This window comes from Pseudorasbora parva, chromosome 17 (genome assembly GCF_024679245.1).
Source record: "Pseudorasbora parva isolate DD20220531a chromosome 17, ASM2467924v1, whole genome shotgun sequence".
NCBI lineage: Eukaryota > Metazoa > Chordata > Actinopteri > Cypriniformes > Gobionidae > Pseudorasbora > Pseudorasbora parva.
In genome coordinates this window covers 23,739,045-23,752,878 of record NC_090188.1, presented here as the reverse complement: position 1 = coordinate 23,752,878, position 13,834 = coordinate 23,739,045, and the positions used below count along the sequence as shown (strand labels likewise).

General features: G+C 36.6%; 1 protein-coding gene and 1 long non-coding RNA gene across 2 annotated transcripts; one reads left to right on the top strand and one right to left on the bottom strand.

The window, feature by feature from the left end:
* Positions 1-555: 555 nt before the first annotated feature.
* osr1 (odd-skipped related transcription factor 1) lies at positions 556-11,989 on the bottom strand. The gene is made up of 3 exons (XM_067421327.1): positions 11,757-11,989; positions 2,172-2,852; positions 556-1,379 (listed from the first exon to the last, which is right to left on the bottom strand). Exons 2-3 carry the CDS (start codon positions 2,831-2,833, stop codon positions 1,247-1,249), a joined length of 795 nt encoding a protein of 264 aa, XP_067277428.1. The 5' UTR covers positions 2,834-2,852; positions 11,757-11,989; the 3' UTR covers positions 556-1,246.
* On the top strand, positions 7,405-8,445 carry LOC137045170 (uncharacterized). The gene is made up of 3 exons (XR_010898710.1): positions 7,405-7,487; positions 7,647-7,723; positions 7,999-8,445. It is a non-coding gene; the product is annotated as an uncharacterized lncRNA (long non-coding RNA).
* Positions 11,990-13,834: the final 1,845 nt, after the last annotated feature.

Below are 13,834 nucleotides of genomic sequence, written 5' to 3'. Positions count from 1 at the left end.
CCAATTCAGCTGGGCCTGCAAGAATGATGGCTCTGATGATCCTTGTTCTTTGAAGCTTTCTGCTGCTAATTCTGGAGTTTAAAAATAGAACCGTCCAAGTTCACCTTGTTTAGTTAGAGTTTGTGCCGAGTCAAGGATCTAACACTCCTGATAATTCTAGAACAAGTCTTTTTATCTCTCTAAACACCCCATTTAACCTCTGAATTGTGTTTGCAGGTGTCTGTTTACGCTGATTTCTCTATGAACACATGAACTTTCATGGTGGCTTTTTAAAGCTACAGTGGTCTAAAGCTCAGAGGAAGATCCGGGATGCTTATAAGGACAGCAGCAGATGTCGCCCTCCAGGCCAATGTGAAGTCAATCCATGTCTTCACATCACGGATCATTATTTATTGATTTATTCATTCAAGTGTAGAGCACATTGTTTATCCCTGCTTTTTGTTTAATGTTGAATTAGTCTGTGAAGACAAATCCCCTTTATTAGTGCCAGTTGTACCCGTGTATCACCAGATTGGGTTTGCAGTGACTACAACAAACATGCATTTGATACAGAAATGACTATTTATTTTCAAAAATAAGTTTAAGGAATCCAGTGATACATGTAAATAAACAATAATCAGATTAAAGTGCCAAATATCAGTTATACAAAAAGGAATCTGTACAAAAGGAGGAATTACATGATTAAAAGTGTCTTTGGTGAGAAGAAATGACTGCTCGACTGACTTTGGGCTTTAAATGCGAGCGCTTCGGTGGGCTCTCAGTAACTGCATAGGTCCGAAGAGTCTGCCTTCATCAACGACAATTTCAACAATATCTAGAAAAATCGCTGTGTACAAAAATAAAACAACAGATCACACGGAATGGAGCAGTGCAGACTAAAATCACAGATCTCACTATAGCTGTTCTCTTTGGTGTCGGCTCTTCTTTGCTTATCTGTTCGTTCTTAAACAAATCAATCAGTTTGATCATCTTAAATCCATGTTAAAGCTTCTGCTCAGTTCCGTGACTTCTCGTCCGGGTTCTCCATTCCTTTGTATCAGTCAAACTTTAAGGCACCGTGGCTGCAAGTTATGGAAGAAGGCCTTATCAGAAAGCTCTTTGGTCAGGCCTAATCCATCTTTGGTGCGTGAAGCCGTGCGCAGAGGTCCACGGCCCTCAGACGGAGTCTCTGTGGCCTTGGAATGACAATGTTATTGAGTCACTAGGTTTCGTTTTATAGCGTCCCTGTTGATCAAAGCGGATGCCCTCACTTTATCTTGGCTGGTTTGAGCTCCTTGACCTGCATGTGTAATGTTTTGTGGACAGCAAGAGTTCTGGACTGACAGAAACCCTTTCCACACTCCTGGCATTTAAATGGCTTCTCTTTGGAATGGATGTACCTTAAGAAAACAAACGAGAGAGAATAGTTGTGGTCTGTTAATGGATGTAGGCATGTTTACAACTTAAACAACAAGTGGTCTGAGTTTTTTTTTTCTAGGATTAAATATCCCGCGTTTCAGTACGCTGCCAAAAAAAAAAAAAAAAAAAGTGAACTATAAAAATGATGGCCATTTTAAATTGAAGCTAGTGCAAGAGTTAGCTGCCTCGTCATGACAAATCTTTGGGTCTGCAGATGTTAATTAAATCTCAAACATGATGCATATCTAGAGATAATTGTCAGTGAGGAAAAGAGCCAAGATCATTACTGAAGAATTGGAGGAGATTGCTCAGCATGTCTCAACTAATTTAAATCATTCATATAGTACTGGAATACAGAATGTCATAAATCACCAGAGCAGGTGTGGTTTGAAAAACAAAACAAAACTGTTTTGTTTGCATCTGTTGAGCTTGAGGCTCAACTTTAACCACGTTATCTTCAATCTCAAATTGTCAAATTTACCCCCACAAATACATGATGCTGATTATTAAACACTTGCATTTATATTTCTGCATATATACTTTTTTTTTTTTAATTTAATAACAAATATTTAAAATTATACCCATGTTCTTTTCTAACTAGAATGATGGGAGAGAATTCATTCCTGATGAGGTCATAATTGGAACAGAATCTACAGGAGGTTTGTGGGTGGGCCAGAGTTTACGTATACCCGGACGCAGGTATGAGCAGGAATGTATTTCAATATCAGCTGTAAATAATCTGATCTGAGATCAGTGTACTGATAAATCCTTACCTGTGGTCTCTCAAGTGGTCCTGCCTCCTGAAGGCCTTGTGACAGATGTCACAAGTGTACGGCCGTTCGTCTGTGTGCGTGCGCTCGTGGATCAACAGGTTGTAGGACTTAGTGAAGTGGCGGCCACAGAACTTGCACACAAACTCCTTTTTCGTCTTGGATGGGAGTCGTCCCCGGCTGGGTTTTCTTTCCGGCGAGGAGAGCTTGGCCACGTCCAGCAGGCAGCCTAACGAGGGCGAGCGCACGTGCCCGTTGTTAGTGCTCAGGTCTTCCGCCTTCAGGGCGTCGTCCTGCGTCGCGGCCGCTGCCAGGTTGGCAAAGTCAAAACGAGGTTTGCTTTTGCTGGACGCTCCGGAACCGGGCCCGGGGGATTCCTGCTTGGCCGGCTGGACGAGATGGGGGAACAGAGGGATCGAGGGTAGAGGGAAGCGGGCGTCCACCAGGCCAGGCAGCTTGGAGAAGGTGCAGCGTGGCAAAGTGAACGGCGGGTAGCCCAGAGTCCACTGGTGCAGGTGGACGGCATGCAGGGCGCTGAAACTGTAGATGCTGGGCATGTGGTCAGCGGGCAGATGCAGCCCGTTGGAGGTCTGAAGGAAGGAATAGTTCGCCAGCTGCAGAGAGGGATGAAGAGGCACGGGTGCTGGGAGCGTCTTACTGCCCATGTCTGATTCCAGAACGTTTCTGTAGGAGACAAAGACAGAGCGAAAAATGAGTAATGTAAGAACAACTGGAACAGTGTCTCAAAAATAATACACCTGCAAGACATCCATTGAGAATGCGCCCACTATGTTTACATTTTTCGTTATATTATAAGCCTATATTATGCGTTACAATTTGTTTAAGGTTCCTACAGGCTGAAGGGACTTCCCTAAAAAGAAAAAAGAAAAACACGCTCACACACTCACGTCAAGACATAAACTGCACTTGTCAAGTGAGACACCTCGTCTGACATATTGAAAGAACACACTCCAATGTGAGCAAAAAGCAATGCTCAAGCCTGCCAGATGTGTGTGTGTGTGTGTGTGTGTGTGTGTGTGTGTGTGTGTGTGTGTGTGTGTGTGTGTGTGTGTGTGTGTGTGTGTGTGTGTGTGTGTGTGTGTGTGTGTGTGTGTGTGTGTGTGTGTGTGTGTGTGTGTGTGTGTGTGTGTGTGTGCATGTACATTTTGGCGTAGGCGTCTTCTGAATGCTGAAAATATGCCTATGGCCATGAAGACAAAATACAGCAGGTGACATACCTGCCTCAACTGTTTAATCAGGTTAGATGAGAACAGAGACACAAAGCACAATAACTCCTCTTTGTCTCATCAGGAACTACAAGCACACACACACTCCAACAAACAGGCCTGGTGTGTATACAGTGTTACTCATATCGTCTGGAGTTTTTTTCCCTCTCACACAGTTGTGTAAGTAGCACGAGAAACGCAACAGTGTGTTGTGTGTTAGATTACTGTGAATACAAAAAGAGACGATGCACAGATACGGTTCTAGTTATGATGGATGGGGTGCTGCAAATGTTGTAAAAAATATATTTTTTTAAGTCACAGCCTGTGTCCTGTTTCTAAAAGGTCAAGAAAGGTCAAGAAAAAAAAGGAAGTCACATCGCTAGAAGGCTTTTCAGCTAAACAGTCTGAATGCAAATGAGGACGCTTGTCTTGTGTGTATTTCTGCCTTGAATATGCTCATCATGATCGGTGGAGAGGGTCTAATCTGCGGTAAATAAAAAGTGAAATAGCCCTAATTAGTCTTTCTGAAGCTCAAAGCTCCCCCGGGGATTTGGACGCTCTGATCATGGCGCAGAAGTAATTGACTTTTACTTACGGGGGTCATTAGAGGAGATCAGGACTCGCTCCCGAGAACAGGCTCGTACCCTTAACCCTTTGAAGTCCACATACCTTTAAAACGAGGGACGGAGGGGAATGTGTTAGGGAACTATCTGCTTAACCGTTAAATCTAACGCCAGTTGAAAGTTTCGGGGGGTAGAAATTTGTGGATTGTGGGATTTCACAAGTGCTTCGACATTTTTTTTCCGGGACATGTTGGCTAATTAGACGGATTTGCGCACTGTGTCTGGGTAAATCTCTCGGATTTTGCCCCCCACGCCAGGCAGAATCAGTGTAGTGGGGGCTAAAGACGTCTATCCCAGACAAGGTGGTGAAAGAGTCACACCGCAATTTGCTGAGTTCGTGGTCGACTACCCCCTCTCACCCTGGGATGTAGATCTCTAATGTGACACGTCCCACTCAAAATCTTAAATTGTCAAACTATATATATATATATATATATATATATATATATATATATATATATATATATATATATATATATATATATATATATATATATATATATATATAGGCCTATATCAAAACATTAAAACCAGATTTAAAAAAAAATCTGTGTGCAAATACTCCAAAAATATTGTCAGACGCATGGCAAGTGTCTACAGTTTGCGCCCTCGCTGTGGCCTGTGTCTGTCAGTAACCTTCCTTATCCATAACTGTGATTGCTCGGCTTTCATCAGTTGCGCGTTGAGCGCGCGGAGGTCATCGGTGTTATATCTCTGGGTAGGTGTGAATGTGCGCCGGTCGCGAGCATGGAGATCACAGAGAAATCTCTCGACGTGTATTACAGGAATTAATCACGGTCTCGAGGTTCATGCGTGAACGACGAGTCTTTTGTCAAATGTGCAACGATTATCAAGTAAGTGTATGTTTTCCTTTTTCCGCGCAGCCCCCCGAGAGGATGTGATCACTTAACCCTGGAGAGAGGGAAACACACCATTCATTAAGCACCGCCAAACAGTTGACTAAATATACACTCATATCTAAGTATTGTGGAGAAGGCCTAGCGCTTTATTGTGTTTCCAATTGATGGGAAACGCATTAGGCTGTACTATCCCTTGTGAAAAAGAAGTGTGCTTAATTGTATTGAAAGTGTATTTTTTGTGCACTTAATATATTTAAAGTATATTTTTTTAAAACTGCACTTGTAGATAATATGATATAATTAAAATTAAGTGCCACTTAAGTGTACTTAAAGAGAATACACTTTAATGACAATATTTCTAAACACACTTAAGTACACTTTTTTAAAATTCACTTTGTAATAATATCGAATTAATTTGTATTTTAAAAAGTACACTTTCATGACAATATTTATAAACACACTTTAGTGTACTTATAATAAGTGTACTTTGTAATAATATCTAATTAATTTGTACTTTAACAAAGTACACTTTCATGACGATATTTATAAACGCACTTTAGTGCACTTTTAATAAGTGCACTTTAAAATAATATCTAATTAATTTGTACTTTAAAAAGTACACTTTCATGACAATATTTATAAACACACTTTAGTACACTTATAATAAGTGCACTTTGTAATAATATCTAATTAATTTGTACTTTAAAAAGTACGCTTTCATGACAATATTTATAAACACACTTTAGTACACTTAGAATAAGTGCACTTTGTAATAATATATAATTAATTTGTACTTTAAAAAAGTACACTTTCATGACAATATTTATAAACACACTTTAGTGCACTTATAATAAGTGCACTTTATAATAATATCTAATTAATTTGTACTTTAAAAAAGTACACTTTCATGACAATATTTATAAACACACTTTAGTGCACTTTTAATAAGTGCACTTTGTAATAATATCTAGTTAATTTTCACTTAAAGAAAGTACACTTGTATGGCAATATTTATAAACACACTTAAGTGCACTTTTTAAAAATGCACCTTGTAATAATGTCTACACCTAAATTTACTTAAACCATTTTAATTATGAGTTTGTTTCATAAAGTGCACTTATTTTACTAATGACAAAGCACATGGAAAATAAATGATTTTTTTTAAAAAATGAGTTGTCCAAATGTACATTGGTTAATTTATTTTTCTTCAAAATTTCACACGCTTACACTCCAGTACAACATACTGTTGAAATGTTATAACTAGCTCCTGTGAACTCAACTACAAGTGTCAGTTTTCTACATAATTTGACATTGTCAATCTTTATGAGAGGAGTTGTCTAATGTACTGTAGGCTACTTTACATCTGTGTAGAACCTACTTTCAATATTATGTTGTTGTATGGCGATTAAACACACATTTAATTGCATTAATTGCAAGAAAAAGTTGAACAAATCTAAACCAAATTAATTTGCATTAAAATTCAGTTAAAATAGGCTACATTTCATTTTAATCAGACTCACTGTAAACATGATTGACTTTTAGTTAGGTGAATGAGTCAAGTTCTCTGAAATACAGTCCAACTACACAGTGTGTTAGAACAACCTGAACAGAAATGGATAATTAATACGTCATTTATAATCAACATTTAATGCACGAAATATCTTATTTTATATTTATACTTAATATTTCAATGCGCATGCGCCAAACATACTACGTCATGATTTTGAAAAATGCGCGTCTGCCATGATTGCGTCATCGCGATGCGTAATGAAGCTGAAGGACAACAGACAACAGAGGAGCAAACCGTTTGGATCATTACAGATGAGACGTTATATGCTACAAATAACGATTCAAGTAAGTATATCTTGATATAAGCTCTCTTGATTTTACATTTTCACCGTAACATGGTACCTCTCTATTACGGTGTAGTTATTTATAGTTTAATCGCAGATAGGGGACTCGGGAGGTGAATTAATCATGTTTCCTATCATGTATCTAAGATTGCATTATAATTATTTCTTAAATCGGAATATGATCGCCGGTGTGGGCATGTTCAATGAATCTGCCTGCTGTAAATACAATATTTTAATCGAACTCCTACTTTTTAAATGGACAGAAGACATTTAACGTTATATACATTTATTCCATATATTAACTTATAACAACCAGTAATGAAATAATGATTTTAATATGTTCTTTTCTTTTTGCATTTGGAGAGTAAGATGTTAAAGTACTATTTGTGTTTTTAATATTTTGTGCTTATCTTATTTTATTTTTTATTTTGTTGGATCAATACAGATGTGTTATTGGAGATCCAGTGCAAGCTGTGTGGAATTACAGAGCCATCTTGATGAGGTCAAGTTAATGTTAATTATGAATTTATGCCCAGCCATGACACTGATCACACAAGCTAAAACATTGCTATCAAGTCTTTCGCTTTTAAATGCTTTGTATCTTGTCCATTTGTAAGTAATACATTCCCACTTGTGCATTTACAGATCCCCTAATCATTGTATATTTTACAGGCCACACACCCAAAGGAATGGAGCCGCAGCATTGCTGTGCCAGGCGTGGTAAATACAAGAACATCCTTCATAGAGATGGTACGAGGTAAGCTGAAACTTGCAAGGCAAGATGAGGAAAAATGCAAGAATACTTTTCTCAATTTACATTGGTCTTGGGTTATTTATTTATCTATATTTAAGTTATGTTTAATTCCCTGTAAAGTAGGAATAAAAACCATTATTAAAATGTTCTCTATTTTTAAAGTCCAGTGTCAGTGAAGATGATGTGCTCAGTGGGATACGTGAAGGAACCTCTCCAATCATTCTACCCTGACGACTGAGGTAATTCATCACATAGGGGATGGTCAAAAGCTTACACACACCATGCAGAATAAACTGCTTCATCAGGGCAGTGCTAGATAAAAAAGAGACAACATGCTCATTTTTATGATTTCTTTTTTTTCTTATTTTTTTCATACAGATACTGCTGTGTGAATATAAACTTTGGAGCACAACTGTACATCTATCGTTTTAATTTAATTGAGCCAATTATAATAATGGATAGATCTGTTTTATAAACAAGTTTTTTCTTTGCGTTTTCTTTTTCTTTCCTCAAGGTATATATTTTTTTGCTTTCCTGCCTCTTTGGAACATGTCCATTCACATCTACTGTGGAGAGATGGTGCACCAGTTTCCTACTGATGGAGAGCTTCTCGGACATTGACATAAACAGCACTTTCCAAACAACTTGAAAATAGTTGGTGACAAACAATTTTGTGTGCCTTTGGAGTTCTTCAGTTTTTTTTTCTTTCTTTTTTTTTTCTTTTACTGTAATGCTGGAATAAGATTTTAGAATAAACCTTTTGGTCCTAATTTTGGTGCTAGTAAAGGTTTAAGAGCTTATAAGTTTAGTAACACTTTACAATAAGATCTAATTTGTTAACGTTATTTAATGTATTGACCAACATGATCTAACGGTGATTTCTTTTTATTTATTTATTTAATTTATTTTTTTACAGTGTTTATTAATAGTTGTTGACCTTGCTTAATAAATTATAGTTCAAAGCTAGTTAATTAAATTTATAGTCATTGTTCATGCAAGTTAAAAATGCATTAAATAATTAACATATACAACTTTTGATTTTAAGATTGCATTAATAATAGGGGTGTAACAGTACACAAAGCTGACAGTTCGGGGAGGAACACTAAATATAAAAATGCTATTTTTTTTTTTTTTTATTGGTTTACTGAACAAATTGTAATTGTCCTAAACTAAAGGTTTCTTAAAGAATTAAAAATATAATATAAAAAATATCTCTACTAATTATTATTATTATTACCTTTATTTAACCAGGAGAAAAACTCACTGAGATTAAAATGTCCTGTCCTGGCCAAGATAGGCAGCTGTGTTTGCATGTACAGTTATACATAAAAAGTCACATAAAAAACATAAAACATACAACCAGTCAAAAACAATTACACACCATTAATTTACTCTCAAAATGATGAAGTAAAATTTTAAAATGACTAAATGTCACCAGATCTTTTAGCTTCAACTCAGTCTGGAGCAAATTCCAATCTGAGGCTGCGACATATTTGAAGGACGTTTTACCAAGCTTAACTCTAACAAAGGGCACACAAAGATTATAATTTGATTCAGAATGTAATATATAATTGCCTTGTTGTTTCTTGTTTAATCAAACGACAAAGAATGCTGTATAGTGTAGACTATATAGGGAGGCCTTACTTGCACTTGCATTGTATGCAAACGTGTAAACTTCTCATGCATTAACTTATAAATCTAATTATAGGTTAGATTTTTTTCAGGTTTTCAGGTTAAGTAGAATATGATGAATATATAGGCTAATATAATGCATACATTTAGTGAAAGAGTTCATCTCTCTCGTGTTTTATCGACGTCTTTCTGCTGTTGAAACACTGAACGATTACACAATGTGATACATTTTAGTAAGTTGTAATGTATCCTTAACATACCTTCTGGTGTTAATTCATGTTAATTCTTTGACTATGACAAGGTGATCACATTCACTCGTGCCGCAGTGCTGCTTGAACTGATGTCTTTACAGTGATCTGTCATGTCACATTAAAGAGCATCAATATGGCATCACTTGAATTTAATGATAAAATTGACAGAATACATATGTTCTTGTGTTTGTGTAAATAGTTTTTTGGGTTTTTCTTGGGCATCAAAAAAAAGTTTTTTTTGTATATTTGTTTTACAGATTGTTTTGTCAATAAATGTAGAGGATTTAAATTTGGATGTGTTTATTATACGAAATTGCAGCTGTATTATTTGAAAAATGTAATTATGAATGTATTTCATTATATTAGAGTGTACATGTAAATTACGTTAACGTATATTTTAGTTCATATTAATTGCTTGTTTTTAAGACGGTAGAATGGATGTCAGTACATTGAGTAGTGCACTTTAATTACAATTTTAATACACTAGAAGTGATTATGAAAGTACATATAAAGTTGTATTTAAGTACCACTTAAGTTGTTCCAAAAAATCACTCTTAATTGCAACTTATTGTATTTTATTTCAACTTAATATGTGATAAATTTGAAATTAATTACATATAATGTGTGTTAAGTACACCGAAAACATTGCATTTAATTCACACTTAAGTGTATATTTAGCTGACATTAAAGTATGTTTTAGTTCACATTAATTGCTTGTCAGTACATTGAGTAGTGCACTTTAATTACAATTTTAATACACTAGAAGCGATTATGAAAGTACATATAAAGTTGTATTTAAGTACCACTTAAGTTGTTCCAAAAAATCACTCTTAATTGCAACTTATTGTATTTTATTTCAACTTAATATGTGATAAATTTGAAATCAATTACATATAATGTGTGTTAAGTACACCGAAAACATTGCATTTAATTGCACAATTAAGTGTATTTAGTATAAGTATATTATCTGTGTAATAAGTACACTTTATAAAAGTACACTAAAGTGCACTTTTTTTTCACAAGGGATATCACAAGGAAAATAATTGACTGTAATATTTTTAGTAAATTATGAGATGCATACTGATGTGTAGTCGGCTCAAAATATAACAGTTGAAGCTGAAAAGGTCACAGTCCAAATACTAAAATACTTATTAATTTTAAATGCCTTATCATTGAACTGTCTGAAATGCAATGTCGAAATTCGTTTCATTTTCTCGCTAGAAATTAAACAAACTATGCATGCCTTAAATATTTAGTCATTTCTGACAGGAGGCATCCAGCATGTACTTAATTGATGACAAAACCATTTTACATAAATATTTCAGGTTAAAATGCTAAACGTTATTAACGTCTGGAATGTTTCAATTGTTGGAGAGATTTAGGTTATGCTTAAGGGTCTTGTGGAACATTTTAAATGCAAAACTAAATCATTATGGGACAATAAAAAACATTTATTTATACATAAGTCTATTTTAAAATATTCCCTTATCGTTAGCCTAAAAAATAAATATAGGCTATCCATGTTATTTGAAAAAGGAATGACGTTTCTTTTTCTTTTTTTTCTTTTTTTTTTAAAGGTAGCTACTGTTTAGGATTAATTGCAATGGATTTTCTTGGGTGACAAAATAAATTTTGTTTTATTTTTTAACAATTTTGCAACGAATAGCGCTTAAAATAAACAGAAACAAACGAATAACTGCTAATTTTCAACACCGAGCATCCCTAAAACCATACAAACCACACGCGAGATCTCCGACCACAAGGCCACGCATGGTTTAGAAAAAAAGAAAGCTTTCCACAGATGCATAATACAATCTGAAGTTTATAATTTGCTTGAACGAATTTGCTACAGTTTTTGAACGAAACACATCGGGTGACACCAGAGCCGCTTCAAGGCGTTCCTCAGACGACATTCAATTTATTCAGACATTTGTGAATCTTAGTTTTGTTTGAGTAACATGTATGTAGTGTAAACAAATTATTTTATTCCTACAACAACATTTAAACGTAAGCTATTAACGCCATTTATGATCAATAGGAATATGGAATGCGCATCCCACCTGTTGATCACTGACCCGATCGCCATCAAAGACCCTCATTTACACAATAGTTACTTTGCTCTGACTTTTATCTGCTTTAAACAATAAATTACTTATACTAGACATTGCAATGAATTTAATTCAACGACTGTTCCAAGTGTTTTCTTTAAACAGCCGAAGTGTTAGGCTACAGGTTGTACCCGCCATGCTTTAAAAGCAATTCCTCGCTTCATTTATTAATTCTTAAATGCACTTAAACATTGCTCATGTGTAGTTCACGTCTGGTGCAGGAAAGTAGTAAGAAGTAAAAGCTTGTCAAAAAATATCCCAAAAAGCCAGAAAATATTTACCAGGTCTTGGTGTAGCAGGCCGATCCAAAATAAGATTTAGAGTCACTTAGTCTTCCCACAGCGTAGTTCAAATGAAGTGCAAAACTCTCTCGCTGATCGGAGAAATGTTCGTCTTCCTCAGCATGTTCTCGCAGCAGAGACACGGGAAAACCCTGAAGTTCGCACAGCTGTGGTCCAGCGGTTGTGCGCTGTGAGTATTTGGTTACTCGGGGTAGAAACTCTCTCTCTCTGCGTCTTACTCTAGCTCTGTCTTGTGGTCCCAAAGTCAAACCGCCTCTTTATTGTAACCCAACCCGCGACGTCACACAGCCAAACCCCCCAAAATACTGAAGTGAAGTTTCCTCCACTGGTACAGCAGCCCTCAACGATAAAGGACCAAACACATGCAGACTTTTATCCCAGGCTACGCAAGCCAGAGGACTGAACTTCACTGCAACTTTTTAAACTTTCACGTTGGCAGCTTTTAAAGCTCTTCCACCACTTGCACGCTGATGAGGACGGTAATCAGCATGCAGGAAAGAGAAGAAAAAAGAAAAAAGAAAGAAAAAAAAACATAAATATTTAAAATGAGTACATTTTAATTAAAAAGCAAAGCTTATTCTTATGTTGTATGCATATTCTTATTCTTATTATTCATATTACCAAGACAAGAAGTGTTATATTCTAAGCTGAGCTTGATCGGGCAACAAACGTCTAATTAAATCAACGCTCTCATCAATAAAGCAGAAAGTCAAAGAATTCTTGTTTAAAATGAGCTTCTGTGCGAGGTGGGGGCGGCAACAAATCAAGCTTCACTTTGTATTAATTAAGGTAAATATACAACTGTCACCTTTAACTTGTGCTCTCTGCGAGAAAGAAATGAGAGACCAGTTTTAAACGTCCCAAAACCATTAGTCAATTTGTCACCCCGACCCCAGTGAAGACAGATTAAGAGCACAGGAACGGCGAATTCAAGAAGTTCGAGCACTTTCTCTTTGATACGAACTGAAGTGCGGTGGAAATTCTAGCCATAAACTTTTCCTCCTGGGGTCAAACACACCTGCGTAAACTGCGAAGGTGAAAAATGCACGTAATCCCACAGTTGTGTATATAAGAGAAAAAAGACAATTTCGTTTAGTTTAAATGAAAATAGATAAATGGTTTCAATGATAGGCTACGTGTATTTTGATTCCAACAGTTTTGAAAGCACCGCGCGCATGTAACTTTTTAATATCTAGGCAAAATATTAGAGTGGAGAAAAAAAATTCTCATTAAAAAATAAAATAGCCTAATTGAGTTTCACTAACTACGGTTTGTTGACTAGGGAACTCTGTGACGTCCCCCCTCATACATTCCTCTGAGATGCAGGTTTCTTCGTGTGAGACGCACAGAAACAGTCTCAGAGCAGGACAAGGACGCTGGTGCGCATCTGTTACGCGCTCAATACGCGCCACCTTGTGGCGAGAGCGCGCAAAATTGCAACCCAGCTACTGCAGAGGCGCTCACCACAGCTCCTGGAGATCTACCATCTTGCAGAATGTAGTTCCAATCACGCTCTAACACAACTACCTGTAAGTTTTAAGTGATCCGTAGACTTAGTTTAGCTGGTTCAGGTGTGTTTGCTAAGTGCTGCAAGTAAATCTGGCACCCCTTATATTCTGACTCATTGCTTTTGATTTGTTTGAAAAGCCTGATGAACAAAAAACAATCATGAGTAAAATGTCAAACAATCGATTTCTTTAATGAGAGAGTGGTGTGTATGCATATGCGTGAGGTGTTTGGACGGTTTTGTTAAAGCTTAGAAGTTGGCTTCCCCTCTCAAACAAGAATGGAATTTAATGCATAAACTATCAAGAACAGCTCACTATATCACACTATCAAACTATCCCTTACTGATCATCTTTTCAGAGACATGCAACGTAAAACACTCAAACCAAAGGCCCGTGCAGTTTATTTCGGCCGAGTTTGCTCTGTTGGGTTTATCAGAAAATTCTGGCTGCCTGTGAGTCCATGTTGCATCACAGCGCAATAGCCCTGACCTCAGGAAATTAATCAGCAAAACCTGCCACGGAAGCCGTGCGCCCACTCCTCGGCTGCAT